This window comes from Microcaecilia unicolor, chromosome 8 (assembly GCF_901765095.1).
Source record: "Microcaecilia unicolor chromosome 8, aMicUni1.1, whole genome shotgun sequence".
Lineage (NCBI taxonomy): Eukaryota > Metazoa > Chordata > Amphibia > Gymnophiona > Siphonopidae > Microcaecilia > Microcaecilia unicolor.
The window spans coordinates 3,827,769-3,852,033 of NC_044038.1; the positions used below are offsets into that span (position 1 = coordinate 3,827,769).

The window sequence follows — 24,265 nt, forward strand, 5'->3', positions numbered from 1 at the left end:
CCTTCTTATGTTTTGAACCAACAAAAGAGTGAAAGAAACCATGCATAAGCTCCAAGGCAGCCAAAGGCACAGCTTATTGTTCAAACTCAATATGCAGAGTGCGCTAACATGTACCCGACACAGGCTATGTTTCGGCATGCAGGATTTCATCAGGGGTCCGGTCAAATCAGCAAATCAATTTGTACAATCGTCTTGATTGTGATCTCTATTGTCGGTGCTCAAAAGGGCTTCTGTAGTTTACTCTTTGGCAGTGGTGGCATAATGTAGAGGGCTTATGTTCGCTGATTTGACCAGACCCTTGACGAAGGCCTGCATGCCGAAACACGCCTTGAACTTGTGCGTGGTGTCTTCCACTCCATTGTTGGTTCATTGCCTTTTTGTGGAAGGTTTCTCTTTTTATGTTCTGTCAGGTTCAGTCAACATTGGATCCAACTTTTCACAATGATTGGGGATGCTCAACCCATCACTCGGACAAAGTGAAGGCATTTGCTCAAGAACCCACAGAGCTGGCCTCCTATGAGGCATATTTTCAAAGCACTTAGCCTTCCAAAGTTCCAGGTTTCTATGGAGGCTAAGTGCTTTGAAAATATGCCTCTATGTCAGTCAGCATGGAGTGGTCTGAATGCAAAGCACCATGACGAACAAGAAGTTATGGGAACAGAATTACGAGAAAACTCTGGATTGAACAGACCAAATGGCTTCTGACTTTTTCCCACTATCACTTCTTGGAGAGAAACATGACTGAATTTCTGGTTTCAACAAGGAGGGTCAAAGTACACCTCCTAGAACCCCCCTGATCACATTCAATACATCTCAGGCAGGATTTAAACTGAGATCCTCTCAAAGCAGTGAATCAACCTGCCATGATCTACTGTATGTTTGTCCTATGAGGAACTAATAGCTTAGATATACAGAGATATTTGTCTGTCTGTAGCACAGCAGGACACTGCCATTATCCTGACTCAGACCCAGAAAAGGAAGACCAAAGCTGCAGCTGCCTCTTGCATTCCAGCTGTGGCATCCACAAGCATCGGAATATGGGTCCACGAGGGCGACTACCTTTTCTGTCACAGGACAGAAGTTGCACAGATCCTGCAGTGCCTGGTACTGGCACCTGGATTTTATGATAAACACCAGCTCAAGTCCCAGAGGGTCCTTCATTGAGAGAAAGTGCCCATCCCTCTGGTCATTATCATTTCATTTACATTTTGAATGGAATGTGGACCACAAATCCATATTTAAATTAGCTATATGAACAGTAGACTTGCTCCAGCAGCACCACATTGCTTCCTCCATAAAACAAAAAAAAAACCCAGCTAATTTTCTGGCACCAAGAATTGAAAAAAAAATTAGAAGATTTCCCTCTTGAAAATCTAGTAAACAGACAATCAATGCAGTGCTTCTCAACCCAGTCCTCGGGTCCCACCCAGCCAGTCGGGTTTTCAGGATGTAAATCTCTCTCATGCATAATCACCTTAGATATCCTGAAAACCAGACCGGTTGGGTTGAGAAGCACCAATGGCCCCTTGAGTTGCCCACCTTGGGGTGCTCCCCCCAATCTTGCATTGCTGTGCTGTGAGCACACACTTCCTTGGACACAAGGCTTATAGCAGCCAGGAACTGATAAGATCTGAGCTTGGGTTACCCTCAGTGTAAGCCTTTGCTTGGCAGGGCAGCTGATAACTCAAACAATGCAGGTCAGCCTCATTCTTCCAAGCCCACCCTTTCCTGAGGTGGGGTTCTCTAATCTATTTAAAACAAAGACCCATCTGGAAAAACCTGGTAAAGGAACAAGTGTCAAGTCTTGCTACAAACAACAAAGGCCCATGACTGGGTGGGAGCCGTGCAGTCTCACTCGGGGACCAAGCCGTCTCACGCAGGGAGCCGTGCAGTCTCACTCGGGGACCAAGCCGTCTCACGCAGGGAGCCGTGCAGTCTCACTCGGGGACCAAGCCGTCTCACGCAGGGAGCTGTGCAGTCTCTCTCGGGGACCAAGCCGTCTCACGCAGGGAGCTGTGCAGTCTCACTCGGGGACCAAGCCGTCTCACGCAGGGAGCTGTGCAGTCTCACTCGGGGACCAAGCCATCTCATGCAGGGAGCTGTACCGTCTCACTCGGGGACCAAGCCGTCTCACGCAGGGAGCTGTGCAGTCTCACTCGGGGACCAAGCCGTCTCATGCAGGGAGCTGTACAGTCTCACTTGGGGACCAAGCCGTCTCATGCAGGGAGCTGTACAGTCTCACTTGGGGACCAAGCCGTCTCACGCAGGGAGCTGTACCGTCTCACTTGGGGACCAAGCCGTCTCACGCAGGGAGCTGTACCGTCTCACTCGGGGACCAAGCCGTCTCACGCAGGGAGCTGTGCAGTCTCACTAGGGGACCAAACCGTCTCATGCAGGGAGCTGTACCGTCTCACTCGGGGACCAAGCCGTCTCACGCAGGGAGCTGTGCAGTCTCACTAGGGGACCAAACCATCTCATGCAGGGAGCTGTACAGTCTCACTTGGGGACCAAGCCGTCTCACGCAGGGAGCTGTGCAGTCTCACTCGGGGACCAAGCCGTCTCACGCAGGGAGCCGTACCATCTCACTCGGAGACCAAGCCGTCTCACGCAGGGAGCTGTGCAGTCTCACTCGGGGACCAAGCCGTCTCACGCAGGGAGCTGTACAGTCTCACTCGGGGACCAAGCCGTCTCACGCTGGGAGCTGTACTGTCTCACTCAGGGACCAAGCCGTCTCACGCAGGGGACTCCCAAGTTCTGGTTTTCAGGTCAATGGAGCACTGCTGAACATCAGAGGAAGGGTCAGTGGTCAGACGCTGGTCAGCACAGGATTCCCAGGTAACCTGAGTTTGTCCTGGAGAGATTTACACCACTCTCTGATCAAGACAGCAGGGGTCATAAGTCAGAATTAAATGCAGTGATTTATAGATGTTTTCCTGTGTGATAACCACCAGCAACCAGCCAGTGGTAACTCCACAGCTTTCAAGACGTTTCACAGTGCCAAATATTTAACACAAACTTCTGCCAAGAACTTTGGTTCCATGCCGACACTGCTGTAACAGATACGGTGCACTGGAACTATTTGCTAACAACAAGCGATATGTTATATTCACTGTTGAGGATAACAAACAACTTTTCCATGGGAATGTCAGTGAAACTTCTCTAATCCTACACAGTTCACTCTCTGACAGCAGCTGTCTCTTTGCCTGAGAAGCCATTTCCTACAGAGACTGGCCCCGGTACAGCTTAGACACACAACTTCTTGTATTCTCACACTCTCCCATCCCACTTAGCAACTTTAGGGCACCCCAACAGCCCAGAAATTTCATTTCAAAATGTGAGATAGTTTAGCTGCTGGAGAGCTTCAGGCTGGCAAGAAGGCGCTAAGAGTTAATCTTTGTGAAGTCCTGGGGGATGAAGAGGAAGGAAGCAAGAATCCTAGCAATGAGGAGTGATGTAAAGGCTTCCAGCTCCCACAGCAGAGACAGCCTTGGCAGACACACCACCCCAGGAAATGGAAGAAATACCTGGTATAGTGAGAATGCTGAAGGCCATGCATGGGTCTGCCCTACAGCCCGAAAAGGAAAGAACAGGTAAAGAGGCATTGAAAAGCAACATTAGGAGTGGAATAGGTAGGTAGCTGGCCCCCATCCTGCCTTGTGAAAGCTGACACATACTGCTGGGTTAGGAACTAGAACCTATTAAAAAAAAAACATTAACCAAGGCCACGTCACTCCCACAAATGCCTTTCACCTGCAACCAGAAGCTCTTTACTTCAAATCCTCAAAAAAACAGGAGAGCGAGGCAGGGGCGTAGCCAGACAGCAGATTTTGGGTGGGCCTAGGCAAGAAGTGAGTGGGCACCAAGTGTTCTCCCCCTCCCCCCAAAATAATATCTAAGCTGGTGGGAAAATGTTTCTCTCCACCTTGGCAGTCTGCAGCAGGCATGCGCTGAAAACTGAGCATTCACAAGTACCAGTAACATGGAGCACACCATATTCATTACCATCAGGGGGAAGTCTTCAGCTGGTAGAGCTTGGAATCCCCATCAGCTACTGCTAAACATGAGCTACTTGTGGGGTGGGCCTGAGCCCTAAGTGGGTGGGCCCTGGCCCCCCCAGGCCCATCTGTGGCTACGCCACTGGAGCGAGGGCCATCTACTTACTAATATCACTTTTTAGGTTCTCTGGATGATTTTCATCTTTTAGCTAATTAGCTAAACACCTGCATACGGTTATGTGTGACCCCAGGAAAGGAAGGATCAAATGCAGTAGGGAAAAAGGAACAACCCAGAAGTAGCTCCTTCACGAACACATTTATCTGTGCTGTATTCACCGACGACATCTTGTTAACATGGATTCTGAAAATACGAATGCTATCCCGCTAATAAACTGATACGGAGAGGCAGACTCCAGTGCACCTGGTAGTCTGGTTTACTATTACTGGGGCCCAAGGGGGGCCCAGGACAGGACAATTCCTCAAAGGCCAACAGAACTACGGAGCTGTGGATGAGAGGTGGTGTAGTGGTTAATCCAGTGAGGTGAGACCCAGGGAAGCCGTGGATCATACCTGCTTCCATAACTGATGCTCCTTAAGACCCTGCGCAAGTCACGTTGACCTTCCAACGTCTCAGTCACTTATTTAGACGAGAAGCTCTTTGGAACAGGAACTTAAATCCTAGTAATACTATAAACTGCCTGAGCAACATTTGGAAAGTCAAGTTAAAATCCATTTTTTTTTTTTACTCATCATTCTCAGCCAGGCCTAATCTCTCTCTGAGCATTCTGTAAGTACTACGAGGCAGGAACATCAGAAACTCTGAATTATCCAGCACTAGTCTTATATAAATGTACTATTATTCAGGCAATTCTACAGTGGCTCCAGCATTAAAAGCTGCAGAAATTTGATATAACGTAGTTACACCAATACAACAATTACAATATATCAGTTAAACATATATATATATATATATATAACTGCAATACCATATTATCAACACTCTACTGAACAATTAATGGAACTGACAGATGGCTTGGGGGAGCTGTTTGGATTACACTGACTTCCTCGTCCGCCTGCTGCCATAAGCCGGATTGTAAAGAGTCAATATTTGTCAGAAGCCTGAATCCGTTCTAAGAACAGAGGATTGTCCACAGCAATCAAGTTGTACAGATACAGGGCCATTTTTAAATCTCTCCCAAGTTCTTCTGCATCAGAAGAGAAGAGCAGAGCTGCAGAACTGAATCCTATCCAGAAGTCACAACTACCCAATGGAAAGAAACAGGCAGAGCAACTTCTACAAACTGGATATACAGACGGAGAGATTTCAGATCCAATAAGTGAAAAGTGAAGCGTGTTTAAATGCACCAGAAGGATCCTGAAATATGCCGAATAGAAGAACAAGACGGCCAAGAAAAGAGGGTCCAATGGTAAACAAAACATAGCAAAAAAAAAGCACAAAAGGGTCTCCGGAACTGGAACAATGGTACAATCTTTATTGCAAATTGACCCGACACGGGCCATGTTTCAGCGCTTCACTGCACCTGCCTCAGGAGCAGGGGCGTAGCCAGACAGCCAACTTTGGTTGGGCCTGGACTCAAGATGGGTGGGCAGGTGATTTGTTCTCTCCTTGTCTCACCTGCATGCCATCTGCTATTTACAAGGTATGCAGAGGGACAGTTGTTGGGAGTTTTCAGCTGGCGGGACTAGGGAATCAGCATAGGTGTGCCCCAAGTGGGTGGACCTGGCCCACCCAGGCCCACCCTTGGCTACGCCACTGCTCAGGAGTCAAGATAGATATATTCCTTAAAAATTTGCAGTTCCAAAATGATTGTATTAAACGCTTCCAAAATCCGTAGTAAGGTCCCGAAAAAAAACACGTGTTAGAATCTTAGTTTGATTGTGCAGGACGCTTCCAAAAAGCTGCAGTAACTTTCTAGAAAACCGCCAACTAAAAATACAAGAACAAAGCACGCTCAGAAGAGTCCTGGGAAGCGACAAACTACCCTGTGCTCGGATTTCTTCCATAGTGTGGCCAAATTCTCATTATCATTTATTTCCCTTTGATGATATACCGCTTGACTTGAAACACAAATCGAAGTGGTTTACAATTATCACAAAAAAGTTGGGAAAAAGACCGTATAAACATCAAAGAAAAGAACCACAGGCACAAAAATACATTCAAAATTAAAAGTGGTGATAGAGTTAAAAATATAAGATTTAAATAACAGTTTCCTTAAAAGGAATGTCACATGGCTGCCCACACATTCAAGTACACGTGCCCAGGCCCCCCACTTCCAGCAAAAACAACGTTTAAAAAATGGGTTTTAATGATGATCAACATTTCTTAGAAGAAGCTTCCGAATAGCTGTTGAGTGATAAGGTGTTCCAGAGAGACGGTGCAATGAAAAAAAGGCGCTGTTTCTGGTGGATTCCAACCAGACCTGCCAGTGCCACACAGACGTCTATGGTCTGTGACCCACAAATGGCAAAAAGGCTGAAGACGATTCAGCAACTCCAGCACAGGGGGAACCGAGGCTGATGTTGGACAGATTTCTACAGTCTTGTGTCCCACAAATGGCCAAAGACAGATGAAGCTTCAGCAACCCCCCCCCCCCCCCCCCCCGTGTTGCAGATCACTTTGTCATGGGTTGCGAGTGAGGCTGCAACTCGGGGGGAGGGAAGGGGAAGACATCTTGACTGGTACGTTGAATACTGTCAGCAATACCTGGGGTTGATATGTGGTTGTAACCAAGACTACATCACGTTTGACTGCCTGTATGGTTGGCATGGTGGAGACTTGACAACCAATGTTTAATGGCTGGGGCCCTGCACAGAGTGGTGGTGTGGCTTTGCCCATTTTACTGCTACTACCAGGGCCGCCGAGAGAGGGGGCAGGGGGGACAAAATTCCCCAGGCCTGGGCCTCCAGCGCTGCAGTTCCTGGTCTCACCTGCCTGCCTCCTCGGCTCCGGGCCCCCTGCATTCGAAGCGGCAGTCACAGATCACCTCCCTTCCGGCCTTCCCTCCCTGTGTCCCGCCCTCGTCTGATGTAACTTCCGGTTTCCGTGAGAGCGGGACACAGGGAGGGAAGGCCAGAAAAGAGGCGATCTGCGACTGCCGCCTTGAATGCAGGGGGCCCGGAGCCATGGAGGCAGGCAGGTGAGACCGCGGACTGCAGCAGTGGGGGGAGCGACGGGGGGGGGGGGGGGCAGCAGCAGCAGGAAGCGGCAGCAGCAGGGGGAGCGAAAGGGGGGCAGAGGTGGGGCAGCCTTGCCCCGGGCCCAGCCGAGTCTCTCGGCAGCCCTGGCTACTACTACTAATCATTTCTATAGCGCTACTAGACGTATGCAGCACTGTACATATTAGACTTCAACAATTTGTATTGATGACAAACCACGATACAACCAGTCAGTACTTAAAAATGCAATTGACAAAAAGCATACATAGGATCTTATATCCATAATTGGCATCAACATGTGATCGATGTTTAATATTTAACAACCAGGGGCCACCATCTTGCTGTCCTGACCACTTTGCTTATCCCTGTCCTTCCCTTTCAGCTCTCTAGCAGCCATCGGATACCAAATTCTCCACTAAAATCACCCAAAAACAGCAGGCACCATCACCCAACCGATTAATAGCGAGTCTGGGCAAGGAGCAGCTGCCGCTCACTCTCATCATGTCATGTGACCTCTAGCACTCGACTAAAGGACTCACAAACTAAGTTTTTGTACCTGGGGCAATGGAGGGTTAAGTGACTTGCCCAGGGTCACAAGGAGCTGCAGTGGGAATTGAACCCAGGTCACCAGGATCAAGGTCCTCTGCACTAACCACTAGGCTACTCCTCCACCTTGTTGGACTGTGCAGGTCTTTCTCTGCCGTTATTTACCACATTCTGTGCTCCCTTTGTGGAACGGGAACTGCATTTACTTCACCCAAGTTCCATTTACGTGAAACCATCTCCATCTGCCCCCAGCAAGGTTCTTAGTGCAAATTAAGAACTACACTGTATGATAGATCTTGGGGAGCCTAGTCTAATAAATCAGACCCTGGTTCCAATTCCACCCCCCTCCCCCCCCCCATGGGCAAGACACGTAATACCTCCACTCAAACTTCCATTTCTAGAAATACTTCTCCATGCAGACTTAGATGGTTTATTTTACCATCTGAGAATTTACCCTGTGGTTCTGAACCTCTCCCTGAGCCCCCCCCCCCCCCCCACCTTGGTAATAAGCGAGACTGACAACATGCTAGTTCACGTTCCAGGGGTGTCACTGGATTTAAGCAGCTGCACTTCTGGAATTTGCATCAGATGAGAGAAAAATACTCAGTGAGTGATGTGACAACACTCACTCACTATCAAGGAAGGAAGCCTGAAGGGTTCTCTCATTCTGCGGCCGTGTTTTCCCCGGTTCTAGAGTTACAAGAAATAGCAACGTGCTTCCACTTCAGATTAAGAGATCTGAAATCTACTACTACAGTACTCATTATATGAAGGTAATTTCTCTGTCCCTAGTGGGCTGACAATCTGTTTTGCACTTGGGGCAATGGAGGGTTACGTTATTTGTCCAGGATGGGAATTGAACCCAGCTGCACTAACCAATAAGCTACTCCTCCCCTCACACTGCAAGCTCCGGGTGCCCTCTGACCACACAGCAGCAGCTCTGGCACCAGGACATTTCGGAAGTCACATGGCAGTTCTGGAGATCTGGTATCTTAATCCTTCTGTGCTTATGACCTCAAGTGAGAAACTGATAATACTACCCAAACAGACACAGAGAAGCGCCTGTCCTTGTATCTTCATGTAAAACTGTGCCAGGCAGCAACACCTCACACCTCGTCTGCACCACAAACTGGGATTATCACCCAGGAAAAGGAAAAACACAGGCCTGTCACTGTCAGAACAGTTCCTGTCACAACCACCTCCTGTTTTTGGGCGATAATCACTGCTGCCCTGTCTCAGCAGAAGGCAGTCTCTGGTACAAAAAAAAACGTGACAGGGCAAGTGCCCCTTCATACGTTTCCCATACATGTACACACTACCCCAGAGCAGAACACGTGACGGGGCAGGTGCCCCTTCATACGTTCCCCATACGTGTACACACTACCCCAGAGCAGAACACGTGACGGGGCAAGTGCCCCTTCATACGTTCCCCATACGTGTACACACTACCCCAGAGCAGAACACGTGATGGGGCAGGTGCCCCATCATACCTTCCCCATACGTGAACACGTGACAGGGCAGGTGCCCCTTCATACGTTCCCCATACGTGTACACACTACCCCAGAGCAGAACACGTGACGGGGCAGGTGCCCCTTCATACGTTCCCCATACGTGTACACACTACCCCAGAGCACAACATGTGACAGGGCAGGTGCCCCTTCATATGCTCCCCATGCGTGTACACAGTACCCCAGAGCAGAAGGGAAACCCATCCCTGCCAGTCTTGTGGTGGTGCTGCCCATTTACTGTGGTCCTCTGCATCTTCTATAGTTATTGTGCCACTCCTAGAGCTGCCCAGAGCCCCTGTTACTTCACTACTGTGCACCATTATACATTTAACTTGGGTTATTCACTTCCATTGCCCAGGTACAAATAAGTCCCTGTATATACTATGTAAACCGCATTGAACATAGTTGCAAAACATAGAGAAACGTGGTACATCAAGTCCCATTTCGCTTTCCCTATTCAGGACTTCTAATCACAACAGAATCACAAACCCCAAAGACAGATGAACTGCAAGTCAGAATCCTACAAGTGGTTGGGATGGAGGGAGATTGAACAACAGCCACAGGGCAAATCCCTGCTAATTTCCAGCTCCATTTGATTCAACAGCTGTAGGACTCATTGGGGTCCAGTCCTGGATCTGACTAGCCACAGAGCACAGGGGACTGTCCCCAATCCTGCCAGATAGTGAATTGCTCTCAAAAAGCAAAACTATTTCTCCAAGCTCACCCGTTCCATCTTCTGCTGCGATTTAACCCTCACCTGCTTTCAGGATCCCATTCTCATCCCCAGCATCTAATTACAGCCCGGTTTAAAACTCTGAGGCAAGGAAGTCTGGTACCCAGCTCAAGGCAGGTTTATCTTTATCACTTTTCTACAGCAGCTGCTCCTTGTCACATGACCAGAGAGAAAAGGGTCAAGCTGTTCCTTCTACCTATAAAAATGCCACAGAGGGTAATTAGAGATATACTTAAAAAATGCAGCAATAAACAGCACGATAATAAAATCCAGGTCTCCTGGGACACAGCAGGGCTGCAGCTTCCTTCCTTCCTTACTGCACTGTGTTCTCTGCCCCCTCTCAGGGGGTGAGGGCTCCTCTGGGCCTTCAAGAACAGTCCTGCCGTTCAGTATAGAATCAAAACCCATTTAAACAATATTTGGGGCTCTGAGGGGAGCTTAACCGAGATTGGATAGCAGAGCCGGTAGTGGGAGGCGGGGCTGGAGGTAGGGAGGTGGGGATAGTGCGGGGCAGACTTATACGGTCTGTGCCAGAGCCAGTGGTGGGAGGCGGGGCTGGAGGTAGGGAGGTGGGGATAGCGCTGGGCAGACTTATACGGTCTGTGCCAGAGCCAGTGGTGGGAGGCGGGGCTGGAGGTAGGGAGGTGGGGATAGCGCTGGGCAGACTTATACGGTCTGTGCCAGAGCCAGTGGTGGGAGGCGGGGCTGGAGGTAGGGAGGTGGGGATAGCGCTGGGCAGACTTATACGGTCTGTGCCAGAGCCAGTGGTGGGAGGCGGGGCTGGAGGTAGGGAGGTGGGGATAGCGCTGGGCAGACTTATACGGTCTGTGCCAGAGCCAGTGGTGGGAGGCGGGGCTGGAGGTAGGGAGGTGGGGATAGTGCGGGGCAGACTTATACGGTCTGTGCCAGAGCCAGTGGTGGGAGGCGGGGCTGGAGGTAGGGAGGTGGGGATAGCGCTGGGCAGACTTATACGGTCTGTGCCAGAGCTGGTGGTGGGAGGCGGGGATAGTGCTGGGCAGACTTATACGGTCTATGCCAGAGCCGGTGGTTGTGAGGCGGGGCTAGTGCTGGGCAGACTTATACGGTCTGTGCCCTGAAGAGCACAGGTACAAATCAAAGTAGGGTATACACAAAAGTAGCACACATGAGTTGTCTTGTTGGGCAGACTGGATGGACCGTGCAGGTCTTTTTCTGCCGTCATCTACTATGTTACTATGTTTCTGTGAGTCTGTCTGTCAAACTGGTCTCGCACAGTCCGGCCCTTCCCACACAGGAGTCAGCCTCTGCAGCGTTAATCTGAATAAAGTTCAGTTTTCATATGGAACACTGGCTGCAAAGAGCATCCCAGCAGGCTTTGCAAAAGCAGCACATGCGGCAGGACCTCCAGGCACAATGCGCTGGACACGTTCAGAATGAGTAAAGAGTCTGGGGGCTTCTGGCCCCTCCTCCACTCTCCACCCTCTTCTGCTTCTTGGTACAAAAGGGCTTCCACGCCACATGTGCCCAGAGGGCAGTTTACGAGCCACACTGCAAGGGCAGAGGTGTGGGCAGGGGGACAACTGCCCAACTAATAATTTGACAGAAGTTATCCAAAACCTCAGTCAGCAAAAGTCCAAGCGACTCCCACGGCGGAGGGTCCTCCGAGTCCCTGCTGCCACCGATGGCCAAGTGACATCACACTCTATAGGCACCAGTCAGATGCCAGCAAAGAGCAGCTTAAGGAGAATGTAAAACACATTTCAATTACTTCTGTTTATAGGGGGTTTATCACTACAATTAGATAAAGTTTGACTTCATTTTAAGAAACTTAAAAGCAGATGGGTGATATTTCTTGCCATGCAGGGGGCAGACTGACACTGAGCTGGACCCCCCAGGCAATAAGGGCTGTGGTGGCCACCCCAACCTCCCATCCGACTGAGATTACTGGTTCTGTATCTGTCGCAATATTTCTAAACCTCACTTTAGACAAAAGCCCCCAATCAAAGAACATATCGCGTTCAAAATCTGCACCCTGGTTCATAAAATCATCTATGCCCCGGGATACATGACAGACCTCACAGACCTACCAGCCAGAAACACAAACAAGATCAACACGAACATACCTAAATCTCCACCACCCAAGCTGCAAAGGACTAAAATACAAATCAACCTATCCATCCAGCTTCTCCTATATAAGCACACAACTATGGAACGCACTACCAACCGCCGTGAAGATTACATATGACCACCTAAATATCCGGAAACTGCTAAAAACTGACCTGTTCAAAAAGGCATACCCCAACGATCCAACTTAAATGCCTTAACCATGCAACACAACGAAATAAAAGCTCGTACTGGACATAACTCTTCCTTCTTATGATTCCCAATGTGTCTGTCACACATGATCTCTATCATGACCTCACCCTGTATTTGTTCATACCAGTACTGGTGATCGCCTCTACGGTACTATGTAAGCCACATTGAGCCTGCAAATAGGTGGGAAAATGTGGGATACAAATGCAACAAATAAATAAAATTAAAATATAGAAATAGAGAGTCAAATTGTGCTAAAGATACATTTGGAAAGATCTGCGTGTTGCTTGGCTTTCTAAATGCTGCTGAAGCTCTACGGCAGTTGGGACACACTAGACATATGATGCTCACGTAAGTCATACTACATACGTGACCCTCTGGTCTGACACAGTATAGCAGTTCTTAGGAGTTTTTGCATTATTTCATCTATGCGCCGATTCTAAGTCCAGGCCATAGAGACTATGAAGAAAAATCAGGCCACGTTCAGACCTAACCAATTTTGTCATCTGGGTGACGTTTTATGCACTGGCTACTTTCTTCATAGTCTTTGGAACAAGAACGGACCGAGTCCTTAATTTCCGTAAAAGTTGGCTTGGCCCGCTTTTGTCCTCAGGGCCTCAAATATAAATATGCTCTGCAATCACCGAACTACAACCTCCCCCACCCAACAACAGGTGCAGATTAGAATTAGGACATTTCTGTATGAAGTTACTATACAAAAAAAAACAACGACCTGACTTTCACGTCATCTAAGCAAAAGCAACATAAATCTCTCCACTACTAGGAACATGATGAAATCATAGAAAACCTGAAAAAAAACAAAACTCAACCTACCTATAGCAAACAAATCATACAACAGTAGCACTAATCCTTAGATTCAAACAGCAAGAACCTACCTATGAATAGGCAACACTACAAATATTATGACAATGGACTACTGCTACTTATTTCTATAGCGTAAGACCCTTTTACACAGAAACTACATGCAAACAAAATACACAAAACACAAAAAGATCCTAACCAAATATAGAACAAGGGATCACACAAATTAGAAATAAAAATATGAAGACAAAAATCAAACTGGGAAAGTCAAGCAATCAAACTCGGCATGTACTACAACACTGGACCAATAAAAACAGAAATGCATTTCCTCTTATACTGAAAATAAAATGCAAAGACATCCATGAGGCACATTTCCCAAAGCTAACATATTTCAGCTAATAAATTCAAAATAAAACACTTTTTTTTTCTACATTTGTTGTCTGGACATTTTATTTTCCATCATGTTGGTCCCAGTTTCTCTTTTCTGCTTTCCTGTCTTCTGTTCTTTTTACAGTAGCTGCTGTCCACTTGTCACTTCTCCTCTTTTTTCCTGTCTTGTTCTTTTCCCTCACTATATCTGCATCCGACATATTGATTTTCCCCCCTTTCTTTCTTTTTTGCCTCTGACCACTCAAATTTCACCCTCTTTCTCACCCTCTAGTCCTCTATTTCTTTTTGGTTTTTACTTTCACCTTCTTATCAACTTTCCATCTCACCCCCTAGCTCTTCCATTTCCCACCTCACCCCTTCCCTAGCCTCTTATTCACTTCTGATTTTCATCTACACTCCATTACCACATTTCTAGCCTAAGTATTCATTATCATCTTCTCACTCAGCTCCTTGACAATGCCCCATGGCCTCTCAAACATGGTTCCTCCATTCCCAGCATCTCCTCTCCCCTCCCTCCTCCAACCTTGTAGCCCAGCATCTTCCCCCTCTTGCCTTCTCTATTCCTCCCCACCTTTGTAGCCTGACATCTCCCTCCTGCCCCCATTTGTTGTCCACCATCTCTCCCTCTCTCTGTCATGCCATCCTTCCCCCTCCCCCAGTAGTTAAGCATCTCTCACTTTCTCTTCCCTCACCTCCTCCCCCTGTGGTCCAACATCTCTTCCTCTCTCTTCTCTCTCTGCCTCCTTCTGTCCAGCATCTCTCCCTCCCTCCATCCTTGGTCCAATATCTCTCCCTATCTCATCTTTCCTTTCTTCTCGCCCCTCAGCCCTCGGGTCCAAATCTCTCACTCTCTTTCCTCCCTCCCTGCCCCTGTGGTCCTTCTCTCTTCCCTCCCTCCTTCTCATTGTCCAGCATATTTCTCTTCCTCCTCTCTGCCCAAGGTCCAATATCTTTCCCTTCTTCCCCTCTGCCTCCCAACTTCTCTCCCTCTCTCCCTCCCATATGTCCATGGGTCCAACATCTGTCCCTCTCTCCCATTGTCCAGCATATGCTTCAGAGCAATCTGTTGCTTTGACCAATAGCACTTAAAAGTGACTGTCAGGCATGAGAGTTCTCATAAAACAAAACCTAACCATCTTCTAGTCTTACTGAAGACACGGGAGAAAGTCAGTTGTCCACATGTCCTGCTTCACTGACTCCAGTCTGGCATTCTTCCCAGCATGCAGTGCTGCTGTGGCAGCCAAATTATCCACCCCAATTGATTACTGCCCTAATTCCATACAGGCCCTGAAAAGCAGAAAATGTTATTACCTGCTTTCCGTCGCTCGAACTGAAACTGTGGGCCCGTCTCTGGATGACTCCATCACCCAGTTCTGCCTGTGGTTTCCAGACCTCCGAGCTCTCGCTGGTCGGTGTCTGTGGAGATGTGGCGTTTGCATTCAGCACGTCCTCGCTTTGTGCCATGGCTTCGGTGCACGAGATGCCCAGACTGCGCAGGTATTCATCAATGTCTTTGTCCACCACCAGCAGGCGCGTCTCGTTCTCCAGGGCTTTGATGCGTTGCACAACCTGCAAAGAGAGGAGAAATTCAACCACTGAACATGATCCAACACCACACAAAGAAAGAGACTCTGGGATATGTAGAGAGTGGTGGATACTTGGAATGCCCTCCCGCAGGAGGTGGTGGAGATGAAAATGATAACGGAATTCAAAAATGCGTAGGATAAACATAAAGGAATCCTGTTCAGAAGGAAGGGATCCTCAGAAGCTTAGCGGAGATTGGGTGGCAGAGACGGTGCTGGGAGGCGGGGCTGGTGGTTGGGAGGTGGGCCTTGTTCTGGGCAGACTTCTACGGTCTGTGCCCTGAAAATGGCAGAAACAAATCAAGGTCAGGTATACACATAAAAGTAGCACATATGAGTTTAAATTGTTGGGCAGACTAGATGGACCGTGCAGGTCTTTTTCTGCCATCATCTACTATGTTATATGTTACTACGTAGTGCAGATTTCCTATGGAAGCAGCAGCAGTGCAAATCCCACAATGCATTGGTATGTCAGTTCATAAATGAGCTAGAGACTGGGTCACTTGGTACCTCTGATTTTCTAAACCACAATCAGATAAATGAGTGGCTTAATAGAATCCAAAAACCGAAAGTCAAACCTGACAGAGATACTCTTAGTGAATTCGGACAGGTCCCCCTCAGAAGTGTGGGCCTTTTGGAATAGGGGCTTCTTGTGTCTGCACCAAATCTGTTCTTCAATGCTTGGGGTTTAAGGTTGTGTTTGGTAACAATGAAGGGGAGGAGGGAGAAACAGTAATGAAACTACACATCAGAGTGTCACCCTCCCCCCTCCACATCAGAGATTAGCACATACTGGGATAGATCAAAGGTTCATCAAGCCCAGTATCCCTTGTGTGATATTCTCCAGGAGACCAAGTAGTTAAACCTAAGCAAGAGTCCAAAACATAACACAGACAAAAGGCAGAGAAAAAACCAGAGCAGAGAACGAATCCCTGATTCCCACAGACAAGAAACAGAGAAACATGAAGACAGATAAAGACCACATGGAAGTGGTTCCCAAACCTGGTCCTGGAGGCCCCCCCACCCCCCCCCCCCCCCCCCAGCCAGTCAGGTTTTCAGGATACCCACAATGAATATTCATATGACATACTTGTACTGCCTCCGCTGCATGCAGATCTAGCTCATGAATATTCATTGTGGATATCCTGAAAACATGACTGGCTGGGGGGGGGGGGGGGGGGCCTCCAGGACCAGGTTTGGGAACCACTGTCTTTATTTATTAGAATTTATTTATTTTATTTGTTACATTTGTATCCCGCATTTTCCCACAAATTTGCAGGGTCAATGTGGCTTACATAGTACCGGGAGGCAATCGCCGTTTCCGGTGAAACAAATACAAGGTGATATATGGTAGGATAAAGGTCATGTTGCTCAGCCACAGTTAAGCCACAAAACAAAAAGCACCAACTGTCTCCAAAAAAATGGGGATTGAAGTCTTTAATCAAATGTTGAAGAAACAATACTTGAGTGGACCCAACACGGTCCGTGTTTCGGCGTACAGTGCCCGCCTCAGGGGTCTATAATAACCATAAGAACAAGTGTTGATTAAAGACTTCAGTCCCCATTTTTTGGAGGCCCTTGGTGCTTTTTGTTTGTGCTTTTCTCCCTCTCTCTGTTACATTGCAGCCACAGTTAAGGAAATGTACGGGAAGGGGTTGGATTTTGTCCAATTACGTACTTTGGTATTGATGTGTCGCAGAGGATAGGGGTTTAGGTTGGAGTATGCCTTTTTTAATAGGTTACCGCCATTTACCGCCTTTTTGAAGGAATTCACTCAAGGCAGTGTACAATAAGAATAAATCAAACATGAGCAATAGACAATAACAGCAGTAAAAATATTCAACTAGCAATACAAGGTATGGCATAGTCTACTGCTTACGATGTCAACACAACACGTAATAGAACATTTTAATTGACAGCGTAGGGTATAAGCGAAGATGGAACGCATAGGTAAGAGAGTAAAAGGAGTTGGAAAGTAAGGTGACTAATTTATGTTTCAACAATTTTTATTGATGAGTTCACATGGTATACAAGTCCATATTAATCGGATAACAAACAATTCTATCGCATATTAATGAACCTGAAACTTCTGTCATCAAAGTTTTCCAATCTTTTCTCTCCTATCCCTTCCCTCTTGTCTTCTTATATATTTATGATGTGGACATGTATAATTACAGTACAGTTGCATAACTATTAACAATAAACTTTTATATTAAACTCCAGTAATTATACCTTGTGTACTCTCTCGACATTATATGAGGGCGAATCCTCTTAATGTGTTCTGTCAAAGGATTGCTCTCCTGGCTAATAATACACATGTCCCTCCAATATGGATAGAGTATTACCCTTCCCGAATCTATACCCCCTCCCCCCCCCCCCCACTTCCCTCCCCCTCTACTCTTATGGGACCTTCTTCTTAATTCATGGTTTAGCTTCTTCTGCCTCTCTGCATGCTATGACTACCAAAGTGTAGGTTATTATTCTTGCTTCATTTGGTACTTTACAACTCTTTCTGTGCATTCCTCCCTTTCTGTGTATTCCCCAACTGACCTCCCCCAATCTATAGCTACTTAACTTTAAGGTGACTAATTTAAAGGCAGGTGCACATGAGGTCAGAGAGGTGGTTAGGAGTGAATAAACATGTCCCGCTGCAGTATGTGCAGCCCGTGTCACTCCTCGTGTGTGTGAGTGAGACTAAGTTAGGCCTATCCAGCCTGCCCATCCATGCCACCTACTGTGCCTATCACTCCTTCAAGATCCTACGTACTTGTCCCAAGCTCTCTTGGATTCAGATGCTGTTTATCTCCATCGGGTCCACCTGGAGGCCGATCTACAAATTCACCACCCGTTCCCCGTGAAGAAGTATTTCCTCAGGCTACTTTTGAGTCTCTTCCCTTTCAACTTCATCCTACGCCCCCTCGTTCCAGAGCTTCCTGTCAATTGAAAGAGGCCTTGTCTCCTGTGCATTTATGCCGCATAAGTATTTAAATGTCTCAAGCCTATCTCCCCTCTTCCGCTTTTCTTTCATAGTATATATATTGAGATCTTTAAGTCTGTCCCCATATGCGTTATGACGAAGACCACTGACCATTTTAGTAGTCACCCTCTGGACCGACGCCATCCTGTTTATATCTTTTTGAAGGTGCCGTCTCCAAAACTGATTGAAGGGGGGGCAGACTCAAGAAAAATGTCAGGAAGTATTTTTTCACGGAGAGAGTGGTGGATACTTGGAATGCCCTCCCGAGGGAGGTGGTGGAGAGGAAAACGGTAACGGAATTCAAAAAGGTGTGGGATAAACATAAAGGAATCCTGTTCGGAAGGAAGGGATCCTCAGAAGCTTAGCGGAGATTGGGTGGCAGAGCCGGTGGGGGGAGGCGGGGCTAGTGCTGGGCAGACTTCTACGGTTTGTGCCCTGAAAATGGCAGATACAAATCAAGGTCAGGTATACACATAAAGAAGCACATATGAGTTTATCTTGTTGGGCAGACTGGATGGACCGTACAGGTCTTTCTCTGCTGTCATCTACTATGTTACTATGTAAATACTTGAGAGATCTTGCTGCTCCAGTTTTGCTGCAAATTATGAATTGTTGTTTTACAGATGGGAAGATTCCAGTAAATATGAAAAAAAAGCAGTAATTAAAGCATAATTGAAGAGTGCAGTGGTGTTCCTCTGGTCATCTGCCGCCCGGGGTGGATCGCCGTGAGCATCCCCCCCCCAGGTGCAGCACCCCCCTGGTGCATCACCTCCCCCCACCTCCAATCTCTCCCGGGTGCATTGCTCTTACCTCCTGTGGGTGCTGGGAGCAGCCACGTGGCTGTTGGCTCCGCCATTTCCCTGCCCTGGAACAGGAAATGACATCAGAGGGAGCAGGGAACCAGCGGAGCCAACAGAGGAGCTGGCTAAGGACTATCACCCTTCCATTGTTATTGTGTACTGCGGTTCTGCTCCCAGCCATTCAGCTGTGAACACAGAACAGAAATATTTGTTAAGCAATTCCACCTTATCTTTCTCAGCTTCTACATATTTCTTCCCTTCACCTTCGAATCTCACAATGCCACTTTTGCACTTCCTCCTATCACTAACATATCTAAAAAAAAATGTCTTGTCCCTCCACTTTACCGTATTGGTTATTTTTTCTTCCATTTTTAATCTTTGCTTTCCCGACTACTCTTCCAGCTTCTCTTAGCTTTTCCAGATATTGTCTCCTGTCTTCCCCTTTCTGCGATCCCGTCTTGTCTTCCACCAGGGTCGCTTTACTCATACTACCCCTCTCCTCAAGTCGCTTCACTGGCTCCCTATTCGTTTTCGCATCCTGTTCAAACTTCTTCTACTAACCTATAAATGTACTCACTCTGCTGCTCCCCAGTATCTCTCCACACTCGTCCTTCCCTACACCCCTTCCCGTGCACTCCGCTCCATGGATAAATCCTTCTTATCTGTTCCCTTCTCCACTACTGCCAACTCCAGACTTCGCGCCTTCTGTCTCGCTGCACCCTACGCCTGGAATAAACTTCCTGAGCCCTTCCTTGGCCACCTTTAAATCTAGACTGAAAACCCACCTCTTTAACATTGCTTTTGACTCGTAACCACTTGTAACCACTCGCCTCCACCTACCCTCCTCTCTTCCCTCCCGTTCACATTAATTGATTTGATTTGCTTACTTTATTTATTTTTTGTCTATTAGATTGTAAGCTCTTTGAGCAGGGACTGTCTTTCTTCTATGTTTGTGCAGCGCTGCGTATGCCTTGTAGCGCTATATAAATGCTAAATAGTAGTAGTAGTTGTAGTTTATAAAGGTTTTTCTTTACCTTTTCAGCTACTACTTTTGAGAACCTCCTTTTCCACTTTTACTTTCCTTACAAAAAGGTTTGTTACCCTTACAATAGCTCCTTTCAGTTTTGCCCAGTGCTTTCCAACTTCTTCCAGATGTTCCCATCCAGACAACAATTCCTTGAGATAATCTTCCAACTGAACAAAGTTAGGGTTGTTTTTTTTTAAGTCTAGAACCTTCACTTTTGAATAAACCCTCTCCACACCTCTCTTAATATTAAACCACACCATCTGGTTTAATATTCAAGGATTCAAGGTGAGTTAGAATAGGCAAATGAATTCCACCCCCCCCCCCCCCCCAAATTCTGACCCCACTGTTTCTCCTGCTAGCTTACATGGGCTGTTTGAACTCTGTGTTATATACTATCTCAGTCCAGCTACCCAAGCAAGCTTTACATAAACAGCAGATAAACAGAGCAACATTCTAACCCTGCTTGTCCGTCCGTGCTGTGCTTGGAAATTTGCAAAATATCATTCCTGGAAGGCAGTGGAAAGTAGAAGCAATGGCTGTCTGAAGCAGCTGAAAACACAAATACTTTGCATTCCATTCCCCAAAAGTATCCACCACTCAATTCACAGTCAGTAACCTCCTGGCGGGTTCAGGCACCGACTTGAACCGAATTCTGGAGGCTTCTCTCAGCCAAAGGATAGTCACTGCTATAGGGGGGCTAGAGATGGAGAGAGAAGAGTGAAAGAAAGGGAAAAGCCCAGTGTAGCTGAAGGAGCTGTGTGGTAGCCGTGTTAGTCCACTCTTAAGGTTATCAATAGAAATCAAACCAAATAAAACATGGAAAAGAAAATAAGATGATACCTTTTTTATTGGACATAACTTAATACATTTGGACATAACTTAATACATTTCTTGATTAGCTTTCGAAGGGCATTAAGTTATTAAGTTATGTATTAAGTTATGTCCAATAAAAAAGGTATCATCTTATTTTCTTTTCCATGTTTTATTTGGTTTGATTTCTATTGATAAGCTGAAGGAGCTGGAAGCCCAGAGATAGAAAAAACTACATTTATTTACAGACTTTTAGATATGACCGTATGTCTGTTTTACAGGAAAAGATCTCAGGGGACCTTTTAAAAAGGCTCCCAGGTACCTACGTGCGTCAAATTAGAACTACCGCGTGCCCCTGGTGGCAATTCTAATTTCTATGCGTGTCCAATACGCGTGGCAGAAAATACATTCTATTTTCTAATGCGTGGCGGTAATCGGCAGTGTATGCGCACTAAAGATTACCGCCCAGTTAAAGCGTGAGACCTTACCGCTAAGTCAATGGGTGGCAGTAATGTCTCAGGCTCAAAATGGACACGCGCTGATTTTTATTTTGCCGCACGTCCATTTTTTGAAAAAAAAAAAAAGGCCTTTATTTTAGGTGCACTGAAAAATAGACCTGTGCGCGTCCAATACATGCGTCTACACCAGCGCAGGCTGTTTTCCAGCGCACCTTAGTAAAAGGACCCCTCAGTTTGCAAGTTCTATATTCCTCAGCATAGACTCGCGATTTGCTCTGGCATCACTGCTACCAGGCCTCTGCCTTATGTTCTGCGTTCTGAGTATTTCCACACTCCTAAGGTATCCCATGCATCCAACTAGCCTTCCAGGTAAAGAGAGAAAAGCCAACCTGGTCACCAGCCCGAGATTCCCTCTGGCACCTAAACTGTTCCAGTGACAAAAGGTGGGGACAAGACAGGCCTTCACTGGGCCTCTGAAGCACCACTGGGCCTCTGAAGACCTGACATTTGCAATCCTAAAGGCTCTTCACTGCTTTTCCGTACAAGGGGAATCAGTGACGCTTGCTTTGGAAAATTCTTTCCAAAAACCTCCTGCAAACAATTCAAGCTTTTTTCTAAAATCTTAGACAGAAGTACATTCAAAATTCATCTTTCAGCAGCCAGGAATAGATTATACACCAGAAAACAAACCACAGGGTTTCTAATTAGGGACATGTTACATTAATCAACACCCTTTGACCAGGGTGGGCAGTTAACAAGGAGGGAAGGGCCAAGAAGCACGGACTGTCCCATGTCAGCACCAGTAGCATAGCTATGGGGGGGCCTTGGGGACTTGGCCCCCCCAAAAAATTGGATCTGGGGCCCCTGGGTTGGCTGCTGGGGGTCCCCAACCCCCGTCAGCTGAAGCTTCTCTCCAGCGCTGCCCTGCTTCCTCTCACAGGACATCTTAATCAATTACCAACATTTCTCCCAAAGTAAAGGTGAAGCAGAGCTCCTTCATTCCTTATCAAATGCTAATCCTGGTCAGGTGATGGAGATAAAAGGGATGGGGGAGATCAGGGGTCATACAGCTTCCAAGGACTGACAGTCAGGGTTCAGCTGCTAATTTAACACCCAGGATTCAGGGGGGATCACAGCAGAAGTGGCTTTACCTTCAGACACCAAGTAGCCCCACATCCAAGTCCATGTACAGTCAGAGCTCAGCTAAAAACACCTCTAAGTTCTGCTCAGAAATACAGTAACAACAAATCTGACAGCCTACGTTTGTTCCAAGTGCTGGAAAACTGCTCTAAATGTTTAAATGTGTCTGCCTACTGGTACCAGCAGATCACTTCCGACTCTGAATCATCAGAATTGTACAAATCTTATTCACCTGTTCCTCGGTAGAGACACTTTAACCAGCCTGACCTAGCTAATCATTCTTCAGAGATATCCCGCCACGTCAGTCCTGTTTCCATTTGAGAGGATGCCATAAGGAACATTATCAGCCATGCCCAACGTAATGATATAATTAGCTGCTCCACCAGACGTGCCAGGAGCTCTTGAAGGACTAGCAAAAGCCTTGGGTGACTTCAGCACTGCTGGTGAAACACTGGCTGCATTCAGCGTCGGCCACAAACACTCAGCAGAGAAGCAGGGGCAGTGCCCAACCAGTCTGGAAGCCAAACATGAAATGAAGCTACATGCGAAACCAAACCCCAGGAGTCAGAAAAGGCCCTGGAGCCTACAGTACCTGGACATGAGGTAACCAAAAAAACTGCCCAAGGTCCATCTAGCCCAGTATCCTGCTTCCAACAGTGGTCTCCCCAGGTCACAAGTACCTGACAGGCATTAGGGAGTGGCAACCAGGAGGTCCCAAGCCTGGCTCAATTTGAAAGAGGCATAACCTGAAGGTGGGCTTTGGAGCTCTCTCTCCAGTTTCTGCTCTGGCCCCTGTATATCTATCACCAGCCCTGCTAGCAGGATTCCAAAAAGTAGCAAGATCTGTGGCTACCAATCCCCCCACCACCACCACCACCGAAGTCTTCCCAAGGTCTTTCTTAATAACAGACTAAAGACTTTTCCTCCAGGAATTTGTCCAAACCTTTTTTAAACCCACCTATATGACCAGCTTTTACTATATCCTCCAGAACAAGTTCCAGAGCTTAACTATGCATTACTGACCATATGGCCTATCCAGCCTGCCCATCCATGCCGTCCGCTCTCCCTATCACTCCCTTAGAGATCCTGTGTACTTGTCCCAAGCTCTCTTGGATTCAGATACTGTTTTTGTCTCCAGTACTTCCACTGGGAGTTCATTCCACAAATTTACCACCCTATCCATGAAGTATTTCCTCAGGTTACTTCCGAGTCGGCCCTCTTTCACCTTCACCCTTCGTCCCCTCGTTCCACTGGGAGTTCATTCCACAAATTTACCACCCTTTCTATGAAGTATTTCCTCAGGTTACTTCCGAGTCGGCCCTCTTTCACCTTCACCCTACGTCCCCTCGTTCCAGTACTTCCACCGGGAGTTCATTCCACAAATTTACCACCCTTTCCATGAAGTATTTCCTCAGGTTACTTCCGAGTCGGCCCTCTTTCACCTTCACCCTACGTCCCCTCGTTCCAGTACTTCCACTGGGAGTTCATTCCACAAATTTACCACCCTTTCCATGAAGTATTTCCTCAGGTTACTTCCGAGTCGGCCCTCTTTCACCTTCACCCTACGTCCCCTCGTTCCAGTACTTCCACTGGGAGTTCATTCCACAAATTTACCACCCTTTCCATCAAGTATTTCCTCAGGTTACTTCCGAGTCGGCCCTCTTTCACCTTCACCCTACGTCCCCTCTTTCCAGAGCTTCCTTTCAAATGAAAGACTCACCTCCTGTGCATTTATACTGCATAAATATTTAAATGTCTCTATCATATCTTCCCTCTCCTGCCTTTCTTCCAAAGTATACATATTGAGATCTTTAAGTGTGCCCCTATATGCATTATGACGGAGACCACTGACCATTTTAGTAGCTGCCCTCCGGAACGACTCTCCATCCTGTTTCCTTTTGAAGTTGTGGTCTCCAGAATTGTACACAATATTCGAAACGAGGTCTCACCAGAGTCTTATACAGAACCTTTTTCCTACTGGCCATTCCTCTACCTGTGCACCCAAGC

The 24,265-nt window shown here is 47.2% G+C and overlaps 1 protein-coding gene across 1 annotated transcript in view; it reads right to left on the reverse strand.

Moving 5' to 3' along the window:
* SLC9A3R2 (SLC9A3 regulator 2) overlaps window positions 1-24,265 on the reverse strand; it is a 118,675-nt gene that overhangs the window by 88,451 nt on the left and 5,959 nt on the right. The window contains exon 2 of the mRNA XM_030211350.1: window positions 14,775-15,032. Within this exon, the coding sequence (XP_030067210.1) occupies window positions 14,775-15,032 (258 nt within the window). The remainder of the gene's footprint in view (window positions 1-14,774; window positions 15,033-24,265) is intronic.